The 22,891-nt window shown below is 36.9% G+C and overlaps 2 protein-coding genes across 3 annotated transcripts in view; both read right to left on the reverse strand.

The window, feature by feature from the left end:
- Window positions 1-9,954: 9,954 nt before the first annotated feature.
- On the reverse strand, window positions 9,955-10,662 carry LOC145996823 (uncharacterized). Its single transcript, XM_083133354.1, has one exon. It carries the CDS (start codon window positions 10,660-10,662, stop codon window positions 9,955-9,957), a length of 708 nt encoding a protein of 235 aa, XP_082989480.1.
- An 832-nt stretch (window positions 10,663-11,494) lies between these two features.
- The window catches only part of LOC145997050 (uncharacterized), a 32,979-nt gene continuing 21,582 nt past the window's right edge, over window positions 11,495-22,891 (reverse strand). Inside the window, exons 7-13 of one of the 2 annotated variants that reach the window (XM_083133672.1) lie at window positions 22,438-22,602; window positions 20,978-21,118; window positions 18,816-18,976; window positions 17,002-17,154; window positions 15,404-15,574; window positions 13,135-13,309; window positions 11,495-11,652 (exon numbers count right to left, since the gene is read on the reverse strand). In XM_083133672.1, the coding sequence (XP_082989798.1) occupies window positions 11,597-11,652; window positions 13,135-13,309; window positions 15,404-15,574; window positions 17,002-17,154; window positions 18,816-18,976; window positions 20,978-21,118; window positions 22,438-22,602 (1,022 nt within the window). In that variant the 3' untranslated portion in view covers window positions 11,495-11,596. Of the gene's footprint in view, window positions 11,653-13,134; window positions 13,310-15,403; window positions 15,575-17,001; window positions 17,155-18,815; window positions 18,977-20,977; window positions 21,119-22,437; window positions 22,603-22,891 lie in introns of those variants that run through there. The other variant, XM_083133673.1, reaches the window with a different exon arrangement.

Raw genomic sequence — 22,891 nt, forward strand, 5'->3', positions numbered from 1 at the left:
CTTATTCTGAAATCGCAGACATACTTGGGAGAAGTCATGCGACTGTGCAAAGTGTCATCAAACGATATAAAGACACAAAAGTGCTGATAAATAGGGAAAGGGTTGGGCATCCTCAGAAACTTACTCTGAGAGAGAAACAAGAACTGTTGAGAATGATCAAGAAAAACCCCAAATTAACATCGTCAGCAGTGTCGGCACATGTTCACGAACACCTGGGAAAACAAGTGTCTTCAAAAAGTATTAGAAGGCTTTTCAACCGAACAGGGTACAGAGCTAGGGCACCTAGAAGGAAGCAATACATCAGTAACAAGAACAAGAAGGCCAGATTAACATTTGCAAAGGAGCATGTGAGTAAAAGTTTGGACTTTTGGGATAAGTGTTGTTTACGGACGAGAGTAAATTTAATATTATCCATAGTGACTGTAGAATTTTGGTGTGCAGAAATCCCAATACTGAGCTTGAGCCTCGAAATCTCTTGGCTACAGTTAAACATGGAGGTGGTGGCGTTATGGTCTGGGGCTGTATGTCAGCCTCAGGTGTTGGAGAACTCATCTTTATTGAGGGAACTATGGATAGATTTGTCTATTTTGCAGCAGAGTATCAATCATTTGGGTTTTGGGAATGATTTTTACTTCCAGCAGAAAATGACCCTAAACATACAGCTGAGATTTTCCGCCTTTGGTTGTTATATAATACTCCCCACACACTCAAAACTCCACCTCAGTCCCCCGACCTTAACCCCATTGAACATCTTTGGAGCCATTTGGAAACCAGACTCCGAAAACATGACATAACAAGCAAGAATAGACTGAAAGAGGTCATTTTGCATGAGTGGCACAATATTACATCTGAAATAACCATACCTCTTGTTCATTCTATGCAAAAGAGACTGACGGCTGTTCTCCATAACAGAGGAATGCATACTAAATTGTGACGACATGGTATTTGTTTCTTTCTTTTCTTCAAAGTGAACTTCTATGTTGGTGTATGAATACTTTTGTCCAGCCAAAGAAGCGGGTATCGAGAATGTATTGTATTTTATTTTTCTACAAGCAGCATCTGATATTTTTTTTTTGTTGTCAATATATCGTTTGGTGCATACATGGTAAAGCATTAACAGTTTTGGCTTCCGTATTGTTTTCCTAGCTGCTGCAATTCGTCCTTTCTTCCTTTCGGTTCCACTGTATGATTACTTTTGTCCATCACTGTAGATGGATTGCAGAATTTAAATCAAAGGACCCTTGGTTCAATTCATACACTCTCCCACGGCAAGTCATAGTTTTTATTAATAGATTAAGAACAGCACATGTGCGTACACCAGCACATTTAGCACATTGTAAATGTGACAATAGTAATCCTGATGCTCAACATTTATTTCTAGAATGTCCAATTCTTTTCAGATCAACAAATCACACTCTACAAAGGTGATATCCAATATCACTATCATCCATTCTAACAGATTTATCCCCTTCATTAATATGGATGCTGTATGCATATGCTCGGAACTGTAGACTCGAAATATAAAGTGATTTTTTAACTAACTAACTCCCTAGCCTTCTTAAACCCGAAGGTTCATGGCTGCAGCAACACAGGCCTTCCATCTTTCCCTATCTTGAGCTAGTTCTATATACTCTTTTCCATCCCTACCGATTTCCCTTAGGTCCATCTCAACGTTGTCCCTCCATCTTCGTCTTAACCTTCCTACAGGTCTCTTACCATCAGGTTTCCCAACAAGACTCCTGTAAACTCCTCTTTCCTCTCCCATTCGTGCCACATGGCCTGCCCACCTAAGTCTTCTTGATTTAATTATTCTAATAATATCTGGACATGAATACAAATTATGTAGTTCTAAATTATGTAACCTTCTCCACTCACCTGTCTCCTCATCCTTTTTAGGTCCAAAGATTTTCCTAAGGATCTTATTTTCAAATACTCTCAATTTATGTTCCTCTTTCAATGTAAGGGACCAAGTTTCACATCCATATAATACTACAGGCAAAATTACTGTTTTGTATATTTTAACTTTTAGTTTCTTAGATATTAAACGAGAAGACAAAAGTTTATGAAGAGAGAAGTAACATGCATTTCCTGAATTAAGCCTACTTTTTATTTCCTCTTTAATATAATTTTCATTTGTTAATATTACTCCTAAGTATTTGAATTTGGAAACTGGTTCAAACGAGTTGTTATCAATAATTAGATTTTGATTATTACCTAACACTTGGTTTCGGCCTGTAAGCATATATTTAGTTTTCTCTTTGTTAACTTCCAAACCTATTTCTTTAGCAGTTTTTGAAAAATATTTTAGCATTATTCTTAATTGTATTCACATCATCCCCCAGTAAGTCTACATCATCTGCATATGCTAACAACTGAGTCACACCATTTAATTTTAGTCCTTCTTTAGTTTCTTTTACCTTCCTAACAGCATATTCTAAGGCAAAATTAAAGAGCAATGGAGATAATGCATCTCCTTGTTTTAACCCATCATGAATTGTAAATTTGTCAGACATATTAATACCCACACGAATTTTACTTTCTGTTTCACTGGTGCATATTTTTATCATACTAACAAGCTTCTTAGGTATTCCAAACTCGACTAATATATTATATGATTTATCTCTTTTGACCGAATCATATGCTTTTTTGAAATCAATGAATAGCTGATGGACATTTTGATTATATTCCCACTTTTTTTCAAGTGTCTGTCTGATGTGAAAAATTTGATCTGTAGTTGATCTGTTACGTTTAAATCCACATTGATAATCACCTATAATTTCATTAGCATATGGGGTTAGTCTTGTTAAAAGAATGTTAGACAAAATTTTATATGTTGTTGAGAGTAGAGAAATTCCACTGTAATTATTGCAGTTCATTTTATCACCTTTTTTAAACACAGGAACAATTATGGATTCTTTCCACTGTTGAGGGATTTCTTCTTTATTCCATATTAAACAAATTAATTTATGAATTTGACATATTAATGAATTTCCACCATATTTAATTAACTCAGCTGGTATTAAATCAATGCCAGGTGCTTTGTTATTCTTTAGCCTTTTAATAGCATCTTTAACTTCAGTCAAATTAGGTTCTGGAACTAAAGGTTCTGCTGTTTGTAGTTCATTTGCTTCTGATTTATCTCCTACATGGACATTTAAAAGGTCATTAAAGTAGTTCTTCCATCTATTTAGAATATCACTTGGGTCAGCTAGAAAATCACCGTCTTTATCTTTTATCAAGTTTACTTTAGGTTGCCACCCCTTTCTAAACTCATTTACACCTTTACATAAATTTCTGATATTTTTATTTTTGCTGTTTGTTTCAATTTCGTTAATTTTGCTTTTCAAGTAATCTCTTTTTTTACTTCTAAACGTGCGGTTAACTTCTCGCTTTATTCTATTATAATTTTTTAGATTTGTATCATCAGAGTTATTTAACCACCTAAGTCTAGCCTGATTTCTTATTTCTATTAGATTATGACATTCATTATTAAACCATGGCTTACTTTCTCTCGGTTTATGGTATCCTATACTTTCTTTAGCTGCTGATTCTATTGCATTACGTATGTGCTCCCAATTCTTATTTACGTCTGTTTCATTTATATTTTCATCATCATTTAAATCCTGCAAAACATCAAATCTATTTGACAGTTTGATTTGGTAATCTTTCTTAATTCTTTCATCATTAAACTTTCCTGTATCAAATTTTAGAACTTTTAGATTTTGTTGCTTATGATTTATCACTGAGAGTCTTTCTCTTAATTTAGCAATTACTAAATAATGGTCACTGGCACAGTCAGCACCTCTATGTGTACGAACGTCAATTATAATAGTATGCCTTCTCTTATCAATGAGAATATGATCTATCTGATTATGAGTTTTACCATCTGGAGAAGACCAGGTATATTTATGGATATCTTTATGTTTAAAAGTGGTACTTTTCACAATTAAATTCTTTGAGGTTGCAAAAGTAATCAATCTTATACCATTATCATTACTTAATTCATGAAGACTTTCTTTACCAATCGTGGGTTTAAATGTCTCTTCTTTGCCAATCTGTGCATTACAGTCACCTAACAGAATTTTCATATCATACTGAGAAAATTTATCAAAGACCTGTTCTAACTCTGTATAAAAATCATCTTTAGTATTATCATCTTTATCTTCCGTTGGTGCATGTATGTTTATTAAAATAATTTTACACCACCTACCCTGTAAAACTGCATATGAAATCCTATCATTAATAAATTCTACTGTTTTAAGAGCCAAGATGATTCTATTATTTATGAAAAAGCCTGTTCCAAAATTATGATTTTCAGTACCACCATAGAAAAAAGTATAATTTTTAGTTTTACAATTCCCTTCTTCTGGCCACCTAACTTCCTGGACAGCTACTACATCTAATTTATACTTAACTATCTCATTAACTGTACACTGAAATGCCCCAGGCTGGTAAAGGCTCAGAACATTGCAGGTGCCTAATTTAATATCCTTATTCCTAACGTAGATCTTATCCTTAGTCCAGGGACCTCCCAAAGTAGTCCCCACCCGGAGATCCGAACGGGGGACTATTTTACCTCCGGAATATTTTACCTTGGGAACATCCATGGCCTTATATTGCTGTTTCTTGACATTTTTTTTTTACAGTGCAGAGTTGTCAGATCTACGCCTAACCCCCAATATGAATGGAGGAACTACTACACAAGACAAACACAAACACATTAGACAGCACAATTACTACACAAGACGAACACAAACACATTAGACAGCACAACTACTACACAAGATGCACACAAACACATGACAACTATAACACAATATAAACACAAACACACCACGTACGTAAGTACTGCAGAAAATTTTCTCTTGCGTTCTTTAGAGGATTTACAAAGAATCAAGGGAAACCAACCCCCTATCTGTCCTTTAGGAGATAGACTGGGGGACCTGAAACCACTGGCTTTCAACCATTGCAGCGGGGGCGAGAGGACAATGGAGGAAGAGGCAGAAATCTTCCCTTTTCCTTCGGGCGACCGTTTCTACCTGGAACTGGTAGGTATAAAGTGACGTTTATATATAAATATATTTTTTAAAAATACGAAACAGCAAAAGGATAAAAAAAGTGAATTATTCATAATAATCATTTTGTTTGTGATTCTGATTAATTTGAGAGACTATCAATCAATCTTGGAAGAAAACATTAAAACAAATACAAAACAATAATGTTGTCCAAAGTCTACGATATAATGCTGACAGGGACAGTTAAAAAGAAAAAGAATTGTTGATGTATGTATAGTCATGGCGGCACCACCTCTGGGATATAACGACACCGTTTGCGTTCAATGGTATAGAACAGGCATGTCCAACGTGTCGATCGCAGTTATCTATTGTAATTATATGAATATAGCTATGTTATTTGAATTCAACTTCTATAATGTATAATGGCTGAGTAGGTACAATTTTTTGCAAAGATTAATGATAGCTCACTGCCACTAACTAACTAACTTCCTAGCCTTCTTAAACCCGAAGGTTCATGGCTGCAGCAACACAGGCCTTCCATCTGTCCCTATCTTGAGCAAGATCTATATCCTCTTTTCCATCCCAACCGATTTCCCTTAGGTCCATCTCAACGTTGTCCCTCCATCTTCGTCTTGGCCTTCCTACAGGTCTCTTACCATCAGGTTTCCCAACAAGAATCCTGTAGCTCACTGCCTGTTGTGACAATAAAAAGTAGATCACTACTTAATTGAAGTTGGACATGCCTGGTATAGAACTACACGTATAAGAAAATAGAAAAAAAGTGTCCGTGACTGTACATCTTATATACGCTCTCTGCAGCCATCGACGGTCAACGCACGTTGAAACTGCAACGTAATTTTTTTACAGCTCTCTTTACTTACTCTACCTCCTCGAGAATAATGTCCATTTTTTTTAAAATCTATAAATTTAGATGTTTTATATAACGTAAAATTTGTTTCATGGCGTATACCTCGAGGTATTTGATCCTAAAGTATAGTTAGTGTGCATAAGTAAAATATTGGCCTCTTCTAGTTCACTGCACTCTTTGACACTAGGTGCGTGGGTGTATCCCAGTGCCACCAAGTAAAGGCTGTATGCAACAAAACTGGCACTAAAGTTCAGAAGTTACAACAAATGCCTGTCTGCTGCTTTATATGTTCATTTAATGGACCATATTAGCATGAAATCACGGAAGAGCGAGTCCGAACAATTTTCTCACGTGGTTTTGCCACATGCGATAACATTGGGTTTTCCATTGCAAGGGGTAACTTTCAAAACTGTGACGGCAGTCATGAAACCAAATCATGATGTGTATTGTACATCAATGTAAAGATGAGATTTTGGAGAATAAGTGTGTATAAATTAAACACTTCTAACAAACTTCGTAAAGATAAATAAATTTTTATTAGCATCACACCCAACATTGTTAACTTAACATCATATAATTATTAACACCAATAAATCTAACATTCCTAACCAATTAAAACCAATTTAGTCAAGGCATATAATACACACCTTACTTCCTGCTTCATGGTCAGAACATGATCTCTTCCACTGAGAATGTAAATGTTCTATGTCCAGTTTCTCATTTTTTCGGGGGAAATCTTTATAGTTTGACATGATATATTTATTGGACCTTTGTCACCATTGTGCTGAAAGTTTGTATCATTGCAAAGGCTGATATATTGAAGCCTCCAAAAAGTAGTAGTTGTTTGGTTAGGTATTTATGCTGTAATAACTGAAACTTGAGATAGAACAATTGTATCAAACATTAACTTTCAATTGAGAGTGCCAGTGCTCTACCAGATAGAACAATAATACATTTTACAAAATTAGATCTATCAGTTGTTTATTTGTAATGGAGATAAAACTATTTCATTAGAAATTTGTCATTTGGTAGGAAAGAGAAATAAATTAAATCGATCAACTACTTTGATTTCACTGTTATTCATTTTTTTTTTGTGTTAACAACAAAAGTAAGAACTGGAGTCCACTACTACTTCTAAGCAACTCCCACAAGTGACGGAGGTTAGAATGCAAGTGGTTTATCTCATACTCAGATGGCGGGTTGCTTTCTTTCTTCTCTCTTTTTTAGAGAGAGAAAACAGGAAGACAGCTAGAGATAAGGAAAAAGAAAAGAGCTCTAAATAGACCACAACCAAAATATCTCAATTTGCTTACAAATTGAAGATAGAATATTTACATTGTCAATGGACGATGTATCACAGCCACAGTCGATGTATCACAGCCACAGTCTTATCCCAGAATATTTTGCTTTTTTTTAAAAAAAAAAATATCGTGCACATACACACAAAGCCAGAAAAGAAATGTCGAAATTCTAACAGCATTAAACCTAGCATACCTAACCCTAAAAAAAACTTAGTATCAAAAAAGCAATCATGCTTGTATTCAAAATTCACTTGCACCACCTACCAGAGTGGATAAAAGTCATGATATGTCATGTCTCAGTACATATAGAATTTATAGATATATGTTTTTTTATGGGAAAGGTGTTTTGTTTTCAACTTTCCTTTTCTGTAGTCTACAGCTAAACTGCAATGCTGTGGCATAGCAAAAGAACTGCTTATGGCAAAATCCCACCTGCATAGTTTCATAAAAGTTCTGGGTTTTCTTGATCGAAAGCCGTCAAAATCTTGTTCCAGCCTTCGATTTAGGGCATGCATTGTTTATTCCATATATTAAGGAATTTTCTAATTTCGCATGTGCTCATCTTTCTGCCTGTCTGTCAAATGGTAACAGAAGAGGCTCAAAATTCTATTTGTGATTGGAAATGTCAAAATATCCATTTTATTAGACATAAGTTGAAGTCTCTCCACGAGGAATATATGGGATCCTGTAAATACTTATCATATTTTTCACACATCATATCTGGCCTAATAATCAACTTGGAAAACCTCTTCCACTGCCAACATGGGGAGAAATCCATGCTCTCTTTTGCCTGTCATTTTTTTAAGTAGCAGCTCACATTTTGGCGTTATAGAAATAAATGTGCACCTGGTGCAAAACTGTCCCTCGCAGCCTTAACCTATGTTGCCACTAGTGATGGGTCGTTCGTGAACGAAACGTTCCTTTTGAACTACTCCCTCTTGGGAACTGTGAAGTGCTCGCTCCTCCAGAGTGAACAAGCAGTTCCTCTGTGGTAGTTCCTCGTTCCAGGAGTCATGAGCTTTGCGTGTATTCTTACTGCTGTGCATGTTCTCTGGTTTTCTTGTGGAAAGTTGAGTAGTACGAGGCACAGTTCCCTCTCCGCTAATCTTTTTCACTGAAGCTAACTCCAGCAAGTCCTCCCCCACCCCCTTCACTTCAGCTGCACGAAACCAACATCGGGAGGAGTTGGTCGTTCGTTCCTTTGAATGGCTGCTTGAGTGAGCGAGCTCCGGTGAGGTGCTTCCCAAAAAGGAACTGCCATGGCCCGTGGTAGTTCCTCAGAAGTCGTGAGCTTTGCTTGTATGTTGCCAACCCTCCCAGTCGATGACTCACTCCTACGAACCATCGAGAGAGAGAGAGCACGCGAGGTCCCGTCTTTTGTTGTTGATTGTTGATGGTGGTGGTTTTCTGCGTAGCTATGCATGCAACTCTGTTTACAGTAATGCTGCAGAAGCTCAACAATGAGGGCGGGATGGGCAAGTAATTCACCTTTAATCCTTTTTGTGCCATGTTTTCGCAACTCGCATTGCAAGGAACTGTAGAAGGAACTTGATAGATATAAGATGATCATATCAAACTTACGACAACGTTCCGTTTCCATGCTCTTCCATTATTTCAAAGTAAAAGTGGGGCCACGAGGCAGAGAGAGCTTGAAAAATATGTATGCTATTCTTCGTAGTCAAAGGTTTAGCGTCCTCTCTTCCATTCTCTTACGGGTGTTTGTTTGATCGTGTATCCATTTAATTGCATGAACGTCTGAAAAAGTGGGGAGGGGCGACAGCCACCCTAGAAAATAAATTTCAACCTAAAATTTGTATATTTTACACATACGTATAATTTCATTTCAATTTGTTAATTATTAGAAGGGCGTTACAGTGCATGCCAACTTGAAACTGAAGTTTTTTTCTTAGGAGATTATACTATTTTGGAAGAAAATATGCCTAAGTTTGACACATTGGAAAAATAGCTTGTTTGCCCTTCCCTGGAAAATATACAGCGGACGTCCATGTTTAAAATATTTACAATTATTTTTCCTCTTGTATCACCAGGCGCTGTAATGCACTGCGACAACAATGGGTAGGAATTCATTTTTGGAAAGGAAGAGGGGTGAATATAACTTGTCCAACTTTTCCATTCCGATGAGGACTTTTTGACCACTAAAGTTCAATTATCCATTAAAATGTATTTTCATTCACCCCCACCCTGAAAGCAGCTCCCGAACCTCGGTCGGTCAGTCGATACATTGTTTCCTATAGCTGTTTAATATGTGCGCGAAGGCAGATTCTTCCCCTCTAATTCTTTTCACCCACTGCAGAAGCAGTCTCTCACATCCCCTCCTCTGCCCAACGAAACCATTATCGAGCTGTGTTGGCATGGTAGCTCCTCCTGTGAACGATTCCTTCAACGAGCAAGTTCCAGTGAACTGCCTTCCTACAAGGAACTGCCTCGTCCGAGAGCATGCTCGGTGAACTGCTTCCCGAAAAGGAACTGCCATGACCCATCACTAGTTGCCACTAGATGGGTTCTAACCCACAGTGGCATTGTCTCTACTCGTCTTTCTACCCACTAAAATAGCTTTATTGGGATTTAAGGTAGAGCTTATATATATAAGAGAATCTCTCTCTCTCTCTCTCTCACACATATACACAGTAGAATATACAGGGTGGCGCACAAAATGTCTTACCATTTGTTTTGTTTATTACACATTTATTTATTATCGAAACATGACAAAATTAATGCATAGTGAATTATCAGAGTATGGAAAGTTTGTTTAGTGCAGAATGTGTCCACCATTATGGTTCACCTCCTCTTGCAAGCGAACCTTTACATTTGTCACAACTCTCCGGCACAAGTCCTCCGAAATTTCACGGCACAACTGCACAATAAAGGCCTTGAGTTGCACAACATCTGCAGGCTTCCTTGCGAAAACTTTATCTTTCAAGAAACCCCACAAAAAAAAGTCACAAGGATTAATATCCGGGCTATGCGGGGGCCACAATCTCCCACCTTCGTGACGTTCAGGAAACCGATTAGACATTACACGCACATTAAACATCTCATACAGGAAATCAAGAACAATGTTTGCAGTATGTGGGCGGGCTCCATCTTGCATGAACCACTGAGTGTGTAAATGGAGACCTGTTGCCAAGAGCTGCGGAATAAATGAGTTCTCCAACATTTCCTTGTATCGTTCTTTGTTTACTGTGTCATCAAAGAAAAACGGTCCAATGATTCCATGAGTTGAAATTGCTGCCCACACACTCACTTTTTCTCCATAATTCTCACGTTCATGCAGTTTGTGAGGCTGTTCACTTGCCCAGAATCGAACATTTTGCTTATTTACCACACCATTTAAATGAAAGTACGCCTCATCTGTAAACCAAGTGTTGTGTAGAACATGATCTTCTTCCACTAACCACGAAGCAAACTGATGCCTTCGTTCCTTGTCCACTGCCGTTAGTTTCTGGACTACTGTCATTTTGTAAGGGAACAAGTGAAGATCAGAGTGGAGAATCCTTTGGATTGACCTACGAGATATTTGTAACTCATTGGATTGACCTACGAGATATTTGTAACTCAGCAGCCGCCCTTCTTGTTGATTTGCTTGGACTTCGTGCCAAAGCCACGCGAACTGCTTCAATGTTCTCAGGTGTTCGGACACTTGACGGGCACCATCGATTATTCTCCAACACAGAGCCAGTGGTTTCTAATTGTTGGCACAATCTGCGAATGGTCTGTTTACAGGGAGCCCATCTTGTACCAAAGTGTGCACGAAAATGCCTTTGTGTTGCTACCAAACTCTTTGTTTCTGCAAAAAACATTACAACTTTCACCTTCTGTTCCGACACTCAACCGGCCATTATCCGCCATCTTGCAAACTGCTGTTTCGCAACAAAATAGAGCCCGATACTGACTTCTCCTGACATCTACCTGATTTTCCATGAACCAACTCACCCGCATACGTGTTTTGAACATTCAATATATGATATGAAAAATTTTATGAGGTGATTGAATGGTATGACATTTCGTGCGCCACCCTGTAGGATACAGAGCGAATGAGAGATGGAAATAAACAGAAACAGATATTAGGAGATAGATAAGCAAAGGAAAAAGAAAGCCCAAGAAGCAAAGGAAGAAGGAGAATGATAAGGGTTGAAAAAGAAAAGGCAGAGAGAGATCAAAAAAAGGCAGACTATTAGTATCCATAACTATAGAAGCACAACTTCTGCTATACATAACTTACAGCAGTGCAAAGAACAAAGGAAATGCAGGGAGGATTCAGAAAACAAAACACAATCATATTGATAGGATTTAATGCTTTCTTTAAATACATCTGTAGCATTGGTACATTCACGATACACAGCCGAGTCCAAATGACATGAAATTTAACATCCTGATAAATGGTTTCTTTACTATGGCTTTCTTCTTCCCTTTTTCCTTGGTCTGAAACCTTTGCTGCAGAGCTTGTCTGATAGCTGTTAAGGAAAACCTAGCTTATGGGTAAAAAAAACACTTACAATAGAACCTCGATTTTATGTTTTTCAGGGGACCGAGATAAAGAAAACAACTTAAAATTGAGGAAAATTTTGTAAGATTATTATATTGGGTCCATCAAGCTTGAACGTGTAATGCAGGAAAAACTGATATCCGGGAATCTAAAATTGGGGTTCCACTGTAAATATTTCGGACTTCTAAAAATACCACATTCCTAGTAAACAAAGCACGTCCTTGAACTTTACACACACACACACATGCATACTTAAATACATACAAAGTAAAAACAAAAAATATTTTTGAATAATTTTTTGTGACAGAATTGTATGCCTCCTCATGGTAGAGATCTGGTACTGAGGAAATTCATACTACTTCAAACATGGAATAAATGAAGGATCCCCCATTTCCAAAACAAAACATCCATGTTGGGATTCCAATCCAGGAACTTCGGTGGCGAGATCAAAAGTCAGCCACATAACCAAAGCAGCATGCAGTGGCATTCTCTCTGGGTGTGTAGGTCATGTGTGAACACCCAAAATAAATTGAAATAAAGAAGATATCTTTCTTTTTATCAACAGACTGTGACATTAGTCTCAATGTTTTGAGCACTCCGAATTATATGAACGCAGGGCAGCTGTCAGGCAAGCAGGACTTGATGTGGGATTCCAATGTCTTTATGGTTTCATCAGACAATGACTGAACATGCTCCCCATGTCTCCAACCAATGTGCTAAGTGAGCCAAGGTGTATTCATTTTCAACAGCTTGGTCTTGATTTTTTTAACCCCAAGTTCCGCATTGTGTCCCACACCAAGGTCATGGCATCAGGCTTTGGTCACGGGCTAAGAAAGGCACACTGGTTTTAGTCTCCTGGGGGAAGTGGAATAATTTTTATCTTCAGATCTTGTCCAGCGCATGTGAGAGTGACACCAGTAGTCTGTAGGTGGGCCTTAGCCTGCAAGGGCTGTTGCACCACAGGTTACAAATGTTCTGCATTGTTCCATTTATGATTGTTAGCAAACTTATATTATGATTATTTTAAGATGTCTAGTGAAAGTGTACTGCAAACATATAGGGAGTTGCTTTTCCTAACTTTCATACATGCTTGAGAAGAAGTGATTGACAATGTTCTGTCATGTCCTCTCTCAATGTTGATATGTGTTAAAGGATAAAGTGGTGACAAAAATGTTTTGAGCCATTTACAAGACATCTACAAGAACGCAATGATTTTCCAGACTGGCAGATGTGATGTGAGGAATAAATTTTTCTCAACAAAAAATAAATGTTTGGAATCATCAAGGGTGTGCGGAGTGAAAAAACAGTGAGTTTATCGCTAGGAGAAAATTTGAAATATTTGTTCACAGAAATAAGTGGGTGGCAATGACACTGGTAACATCTTGGAATTAGTACAGAATTATTTGTACAAATACATTGCAAAGCTTTCCAAATAAAGGATACTCATGTCAACTGCTGGAGGTTCTTGCAGGCCAAATGACCTGGCCACCTTGGCCAAATCCAGTTTTTCAACATCGAATATGCGCTTCTGATAAAAAGCATACGAACGGATATATGACTTGAATGCATCCTGTGCTAACAAGCGGAGCACATACTCCTTTGCTAAGAGTTGCTCAAACTGAAACAAAGAGGACAGAAAATTAATATACCCTCAGAACAATATAATATTAATAACATTTATGGAAATATTGTACAATGAATTAACACTAAAGAAAAAGTCTATTGCAGTTGAGAATTTTTTTTTTTTTGCATGGAATCTATTGATAGTTCCACCTTGTTTGCCTCCACTGCCTTTCTCATAAGCCTCTACATTAAAAATTTATTTATTAAAATTGTCATAACTTTCATTGCATTACACACACATGCATACATATATAGGGTGGCACATATTGTATCTACCAATAACATTTGGCAACACTGTCTGAATGCTGATACGCATGTGCAGAAGTTTCGCATTCTTAGGCAGCTGCATGTCTCGCAATCAGTCTGCCATGGAACGTTGGCTGTTTCAGTCACAAACTGGTGGCACTGGAGGCGTTCATCGTAACGGGTTGCATTCAGTAGAAGCAGCAGACACTGCGACGATGGGCCAATGAGGGTCACAGTCAACCCTTGCCAGAGGGTCACATCATGATACGATGGGCCAGGCAATAGGAAGTCAATGGCAGAGTGCAGAAACAGAAGTCTCCAGGTCGAAGGAGCTGTATTCTCTGGTGTCCTGATGCTTTTCAGTGCAGTCTCTCCTGAATGGAACCCCTTCAGATGAACGAATCCACTGCCACGATTCGTGTCTGAACCGGTCAGCATTCCAGACTAATTGCCAGACTTGCAGCTGCCTAAAAATGGAAAAATTTCTGCGCATGCGCACCTGCATTCCAACAAGGTTGACAAACGATATTGGTAGATACTATATGTGCCACCCTGTATAACACATTGCTCCAATCATTATGACATCTCCAAAATTTTCTATGCTCTTCACACCCCCTATATGCTTTCATGGCATGGTGCAAAGCACAGGGGAGCACTTTACTTTTCTTTTTTCTTTTACTTTGGTTTGTTCAGTAACAATATATGTATTTTTCAATGCCAGAATGCTCCAATTTAAGCCATTTCCAGCAATGTGTCTGGGAATTTTGTAAGGAAGTTATGGTCCAGATTTCAGGGGGCTTAGAGGCTACATAAGAGAAATATCTGAAACAGTTAAAATATTGAAACTAAGTAACGATCTGAGGTAATTTGGACCAACAATTATAAGTAAAATAATATATCCATATATTACATGTAATTGCCTGGTGGGGACTCACTATGTTAGCCCCAAACATCCACGTGTATAAAAACTGGCCTGTTGGTGGACATCTTTTTATGTGGGCCAAAAATTGGACTAATCAACCACCAGCAATTTCCCAAGCACACTCCTAGTCTTATTTGGATGCATCAAATTTGCATGGTATTTAAACACAGACACATAAAATACAGTCAAACCTCGTTAATCCAGACTAATGGGGATAAGTTGACCGGCTTAACGAAAGTCCGGAATAACTGAAATAACCTAAAAGAACAGTAGAAAGTGCATTACAGCAACAAAACATGTTTATTATGGTGTATTTAAAGGGCATAGGCCTAAATACACTATACAGTACAGTATAAAGTCTGCGGGGAAACAGAATTTCATCAGTGGTTGACTGCCTTTTCTTTGGGAAGTTCTCTTGTTGACTTCTAGCCACATTTGAAACCTTGCATTCTGCTTTTTTTTTTTTTTCCTGTCCGGCTTATCGGAGTCCGGATTAACAAGGTTTTACTGTAAATGTTTCCTGACCTTCTACGGTACGCTTTACCTTTTTGTGTGTGTAGGCATGTATGGGTTTGAATGATGATCTTGTAATATTCAAATGAATTGTCTATTGGCTACTTAAAAAAGAACAACTTAAACTTTGGTACAATATTGTTACATTTCACTGCATGACTGACTCTTGAAGAAGAAGGATGTACAGTGTGTCAAAACGTCATGCTCTAAAGAAAAATGTTCATATTTATTAATTATTGGAATATCATAGCATTTGTTTCAAAATGAAAGAGATTTTCAAAAGTGAATTTGCTGCTGCAAGCTAAATGTCCAGCTCAGAGTTAATTTTTTTTGTATATTAAAGAAATCTCCTGAAAAATGTATCATTCCCCCACCTCCTGTGAGATGAAAAAAGCAGTTATCGCTTACCATCACCTGAACATCGAAGATCTTCTTCAATGAGATTTCATACTCATTGAGGGATACCTTGTATTGCTTTAGATGCTCAAGAAATCCGAGTTCCTCAGGTGTAAGAATTAGCAGAGCATGACCCCTTCCACCCTCTCCTCGGGCCGTCCTACCTACTCTATGGATGTATTCCTGCAACAGTATACAAATCACATTTGAGCAAACTAAATTAAAAAGTTCAACGGAGAATTACCATCTACACTTTATTAGCGGAAATTAGTTGATTAAATAGAATTATTGGGTGATCTTATTGAGGGACATGCAGAAAGTAAGTTCCAGTACGCTGTTAAGAATAAACAACAATATATTTATGAACTACTTATATTGTCATTTCATGCACATGCTGTAAAACACTTTTCGACTTAGTTACCACCATTGTTGTGCTTTCCCGATGGCACAGTGGTAGCGTCGTCACTTTGTAATCAATGGGTCCCAGGTTCCATACCCAATGGAGGCATATAGTGGTTTGGATTCCACTTTAAACTGTAGGTCCAGTCCCGATTAGCCTTACTGTGCATAAAGTGGACTTAAAACACCAAATCAATTAATCAACCACCATTGTTGAAGCACTTATTGTAGTAAGGTACTAGTTTTTTGTATCCCTTCATCCTAGAATGATGCAGCCAGTAACAATGCTTTTTGGAACTCATTGTTGTCGTTGAATTACCAGCTAGCAAGGTTGGATTTCAGATGCAGAAACACATGATAATCACTTGTTGCCAAATCTGGACTGTATGAGAGATGTTTGAATTATTCTCTGCCTGTCGTTGTCATGAATCATCACAATGTCCTCAGCCAAACTTACCACCTTGATTATTCTTCATTGCATGATGCAGTTATTTAAGCATGTTGTAACACATTGGAGCCTTGAGGCTCTCAGCCAGTTTTAAGTTCCTCACATTCAAGAAATGGATAGATCAATTTTATGCATAAACATTGTTCTAATGTCTGTGTCTTGACGAAGAATAAAAAAAAACTTGGCACCCATGGTCACATAGCATTGAAGAACAATATTTGCCAATGAAATTTACTTTCTTGATAACCCCAGTACATATATTACTTCAGATGTACTCAAAATACCCACCCATACTGATTACAATGCTTGAATATTGTGGTGGCGAAAGAAATTCAATTTATTTTTCCCATTTTCCCCAGATTTTAGTTGGGTACATAGAAAAAAAAAATAGGTTGAGCTCATATGACTGAATCAATACTAATAATAATGCTTGAAAATTGTAACAATTAAAAATTCTTCAAAATGTTTACTAATATTAGTGGGTGAGTATTCCACTCGAATTATAAGCTTCAATTACATTGGAATATTAAAATACCTGTCATCTACTCAGAAAAATTGTTTTCTTCACATGCTGGTAAAAAAACAAAAAAACAACAGGAAACTTGGAATTTTGCATAACTTTCAGGATAATAAGACTCCGTGAAAGTGTGCGACATTTTTATGGACTCTGGGAACAATCAAAATGCCAAGCAATCAGGAAGGTCCTCTAAGAGGAATGTGGTTGTATAGCTGAAACCTGAGAGTACATTTAGAATAGTCATACCTTAGGATTACCTGGAGGGTCATATTGCACTATCCAGTCCACAGCAGGAATGTCCCAACCTCTAGCAGCCACATCTGTGCATAGTAAAATTCCAGACTCTGCATTGCAAAACTTGAAAAATGCAGATGTCCGCTTGGCCTGCCTTTGTTGACCCTGCAAGAAATAAACAAGTATTGCTTTATGACTTTCAACATTTACTCTTTTTGACTGTTATACAGTGATTCAAAGAAGAATTGTCAGAAAGGCGCATACAAAAAAAGGGGGGAGGGAAGAAATAAAACACACACAAGAGACCGGAGAACTTCAAAATTTTTGTCTGAACAGGTAGCATTTTTAGCCATGGAAACAAAGACAGTATGAACAAAGTAAGTCCACTTTATACTCAGAGGGGCTGCTCTGGACAGATTAACCCTTTCCAATCCAATTTTTCTGCCACCAGCATACTACCCAGCTCTTATTTATTTTGTGGGGGGAAAGAGGTTGGTGGATTACTTGTAATTAACCTACACCTGCTGATTTTATTATCTATTTTCAGTTACATCAAATAATTAAAGTGTTTTATAATTGGGAAAAGAGACACGCGGTAGTATATAAATACGGAGAAACTAGTACTCACTTTATCCATGAAACTGTTTTTTTCTTCTTCGTTCTATTAATTTCAGTGGCTGCTGCCACCATCCTCGTTGGAACTTGCTGTACAGTTGCTTGGTGTGCATCTTTTTTTTTGTAGTTCTCCGGCAGCCGCTAGGTGCGCTGTTGTTAACTGTGTGTCTGGGTCCTTGTCGTGAGTACTAGTTTCTCCGTATTTAAAGTGTTTTTGTTTATAATTTAATTCAATGCCTTCTCTGTGCCATTTTCCTACTAGCTCTACTGCACGAATATCTGTATATCTTTTCATATCAAAACACATGGCCTGCGGAGAAACAGAAAGAGTACAATGTGCACTATCTGTTGGCTAATATCTTTACTGCGTCGGACAGGCTCCTCCGACAGTGGAGCAGATGAAGAAAGAAAGAAGAAGAAGAAAAAGATGTCTTCCAACATAGGATCAGGAAGGGTTAAAGTACAATCTTAATCACAGAAGTGTCTCCACTGGGTATTGAATCCAGAACCCCTTGATTACTATGCAATCAGGGAACATAAGTCCTCCTGCCACCCCCACCAAAATGATGAAAGGAAAATGACGTGTTTAAATTAGGGATGAGCTGATACCGCTTTGAAGAAATATCCAATCAATGTCTATATTCTTACAGATTTCTGCCAGCAGTACTGATACCTATGGTTCAAAAATGTTCAAAATATTTACTAACATAAGCAAGTATTACACTCAAATTATGTGCAACAATTTACCCAGGTTGCTTAAAAACATTCAAGAATTACATCAGAATATTAAAATACATGTTTTGTAATAACAAAATCCAGTTTTTTACATAAAGTGATGCAAAACAGAAAGTATATGACTAATTTTATTTAAAGTTTTCACTAATCAGAGGAATACTTTGGCATTTTTTGTTCGTGAACCTTTCTTCTTCCTGTCCACGTGATTTGTGCAGTTATATTAAGTATCCTGTACCTAGTGTACTTAAAAAATGTTTACTTCCACAAGTTCCTATGTAAAATCCTAGCATCTCTCTGGCACCAAGCCATCCTCTTCTTCAGGTCTTTGTGCTTTGTTAAGAAAACAGCAGCTTTATTTATTATTTATTTACAGTTTATTGCTTTTTATTACAATGCTACATATTAGGAGGAGCCCAACCTAAAAAACAAACAACAAAAAAAGCTTTGCTACACCTCTAGCTATAGCCAGTACTTACACGTATACTCGCAACAGGCACTTCCATGTGATTCAGCAATTCATCGTGATATTTCACCGAGAGGCCAGAACTGAAGAACACCATCACTTTTTTATGCAAGTTCTTCTTCAGGAATGTAAACAAGAAAAGGTATCGCTTCTCAGTGGGACACACAACGTAACCTACAATTAATAAAACAATGCCGTAAATACAACAAAAACTTACATTATATTTCTAGGTGTAAAGTACTTGTGGTGGAGTCATGAAAGTACCATATTTCACCACGTAATCATCGCCACTGCGTAATTGCCACATTCTGTTTTTTCAGTCCAAAAATTGGTTTATATCCTTTCATTGCATAATTGTCACATTGGCGTGTAAGATTATAAAACTGATGACAGCGGCACACAATCTTCAGACACACATGAATAAATTTTGCAAGTCTGAGCTTTGCAACACTGCATTAAATTTTCCCAAGAGTAATATTTCCGACTAAAATGCTCAAATCAATAAAAACTAATGTGTTAACTTTTTTCACATTGGAAAAATTATGTGTTAAATTGTCATGAAGAAGTGTGTTGATGGACTTTTCAATTTTAATGAAGAATATATTTACGAGTATTCTGTACATCCTAATCTTGCACCAAATACATTTTAGTAGAGGCGCATATTTTTAGTAAATTAAAAAGCAAAATTTCGGTGCAAAAACAGAGTCGATTTCGGGTTCAAAAGCGGTAAATAAAATCAAATTTCGGTGTTATAGCGGTGAATAATCACACCAAAAGTGCTACATAAAATGACATTTTGGTTTTAAAATTGTGAATATAATCCTAAATTTGATTTAAAAACTGCACTTATTACACAAAATAAACTTATCCCTTCTAATAGCACATTTATGTAGTTACCAGAGTATTAAATTTATTCCTGTGTAAAGGGGTCCATTTTTGCTTCTCAAATATTTACAGCAGAATTAATCAATTTTCCGTGAATTGCATAACTGACAGGATACTTCAGACTTCAGAAAGTGTCGCGTCGGTATATAAACGGTAAATTTCGTGTTTAAGAGTCAATTTCGCATTTTGCAGTTCATTTCGCATTATTTCGTGACAAAACAGGGTAGAAAAATGCACCTCACACCTTACAGAAACATGAAAAATGAACATTACAGCATGTTATTTCATATTTCGTGTTTTCGTCAAAAACGAAATTTGCATGCCTCTACATTTTAGTAATAAATAATCTTTAAGTACCGGTAATACCAGAACAATTGAATATAAACAAGCTTCACATAATGGTCACACCCATTTTTTTTTTTACATCTGCGACCTTTATCATAGGGTTGAGTTGATACCACTTTGAACCAATGCCCTTGGATGTCAATACAGAAACTTGAAAATTAACAATTCAAAGTAGTTCATAATAGTTATAAATTTTAATGTAGAATTTTTCCACTATCCCAGCCATCCTCGATGGAGTTTCAGGTGATGGAATAATAGCAGTTGTCCCAACAGACCTCTAGAGGTTACATTAGTTTAAAATATTCATCACTCTACTAGAGTTTTGCTTCAAAATATTATTACTTAATCATAAAACTCATTTCTCATCACAATGCTATTACCAAAATATTGAAAATGTTGCATTTTGCATAGCTTCCAGGATAATTAAAGTTTGCCAAAAGTGTCGGGAGTGATTTTTGTGGACCCAGCATGATTACCAGACTCTTGAATATTGGTGATTAAACTGGAACCAATACTTTATGATACTCATAGCACAGCATGCTACGTCAGGGGTCCCAGGTTCGAATCCTGGCCTGGGCATAGGTCTTATTTGTGAGTCCCTTCTTCACTTTCATACCATCACTCATCCCCATCTTCACAATTAGAAAAAGGTGGCAGAAATGTGAAGTAAAATAAACCAAATCATTGATACATCGACCCCTGTATTTTTTCTAATTTAATTAATTAATTAATTTTAATTGAAACCTCACATGACATAATTATAAAATCAATACTGTTGCAAAGTGAATGACAATTAAGCATTTTGCAAAATGGTATTTTCTGGACCCTGTCACATATCCAACACACTGAAAAGTCTCAACCATTCCAACTATTACTCCCAATATCGATACATCAACTCAGCTCTAATAATGAGAAAATCCACATGCACAAGGAATTCAAATGTACTTTGGTCTAGGCCGGAAACCGTTGCTGCGCTATCCTGGTCATGGACACCTACGTACAAAGAATCTTTCTTCAAGGCCAACGTAGTCAGGGCTTGTGTTTTGGCTGTCTGGGTTGCACTGAAGAGCATTGTTTGACGTTGCTCTGCAAAAAGAACACAGAAATTAAAACAAATGGTATTTAATATGCACAAGGTATTTCTATCAATGTAGTCTTTGTAGTTTTTGGTGTATAATACTTTAACTTAATAGGTACATCAAAACAAAGACAATTTTGCCCATCAAGCAATACGGGGATAAACTCGTTAACTAAAACAAAATTGAGGACAGACAATAAAATAACTCTTAAAAACTTCTTTGCACAATTTTTAAAAATGATTCAATCATTCATTGCTTAACAAGAACTTAAATATACTACGTCTGAGGACTAAAATCTCAAGTATCTTTCTCTTTAAAAAGATTATGAAATTCTTACTGAATGCTGAATATGAAGCTTCAATGAAATGAAGAAACGAGTTGTAGCTTGTGTATTCAATAGATATTCAATCTTAAATACATGTTTCTCCACGGGAAATGTGCATCAGTCTTAGGGAGTTCCCACACCAAAGTGATAAGCAAGACACAACAGGCGACAAGTGGCAAATTTCACTGGAAACCAACATTAAGAAATAATTCCGTACTGAAGTGACATGACAAACTGCACATGTCACCTCAATCTGCTGGCCTTGTATGTGCAGTGAATGTTTTTCTATAGACCGGATGAAACCTGTGTCACTTGTCACTTCAGTGTGAAACCCTAAAGCCAAATGTCACTCGTTTTGGTTTCAAAGCTCCCTTGAATACTGACAATTTAAACAGTAGAAATAAATAAAACAAATTTAATGCCTAACCATATATCTGGCATTGTATAATATTTTTTTTGTACACATGTCAAATGTTTAATCTTTCTATAGCAAATTCAAAGCACATTTTGTTCTAATAAAGGATGAAAAATTATTGGTTGACAACTATTACAAGCAACAGTTGTTAACATTAAACACAAGAAGATTAATTATATTTCATAGAAATTTAAGTGGCTCGATAAGGACTTGTACCTGGGTCTTTGGTCTACAAACAGAGCTACTAAGCCAACCCTACATTTGCCATATTTCTCGCATTAACTGTTTTTCTCTCTTAGTGCTACCACAATGGAATCTGCTGTTTGAAACACTGACGACGTTGATGGTGCAAAGGTTGTCCCACATTCGAGCTGCATATTACCTTATGGTTTGGCAGGAAGCAAAATCAAGTGAAATCAGGACTGCTTCGGTATCTCAGCTGGTAGAGCAACAGCACAGTATGACACAGACCTGGGTTCAAGTCCTGGTTAAATCAGCATTATTATTATTATTATTTTTACTTCAATCTCCATGTAGTCCCTCAGAGGACTATTGCGCCAATAGAATTTCAGTAAGAGAAACTTACTAGGAAGCAATTTAATTATCTGATTCATGTCCTCTTCAAATCCTATGTCCAATATTCGATCAGCTTCATCAATCACCAAGCATTGCAAATTCTTGAAAAAGAATTCTGGTGTGTGTTGAATATGATCTAGCAATCGTCCCGGAGTAGCCACAAGGATGTTTATACCTGAAAGTACAATATATAAGTTAATAACATATTGATATTAGGGATGGGCTGATGATGAAATTTTGGTTGATACCAATAAAGTACCGATATAACATTACAAATGGTCCTTAAAGAATCTGAATAGTTCATTGACCTCCTTAATAAATTCATGATGAAAGTTGTGCGAATTACTCACAAATTTAATATATATATATTAATAACTTTGGAGTATTGCAGCACACGCGGACCGTGGCTATTCACAGTTTTAAAGTTTTAACATTCCAAGGAGCAGTTTCTAATCGGGGAAACA

Source organism: Lepisma saccharinum, chromosome 13, assembly GCF_977018435.1.
Source record: "Lepisma saccharinum chromosome 13, izLepSacc3.1, whole genome shotgun sequence".
In the NCBI taxonomy this organism is placed as follows: Eukaryota; Metazoa; Arthropoda; class Insecta; order Zygentoma; family Lepismatidae; genus Lepisma; species Lepisma saccharinum.

Bases quoted from the DNA above. Each gene is read 5' to 3' on its own strand.
- LOC145996823 (XM_083133354.1), bottom strand. From the start codon at position 10,662: ATGACAGTAGTCCAGAAACTAACGGCAGTGGACAAGGAACGAAGGCAT.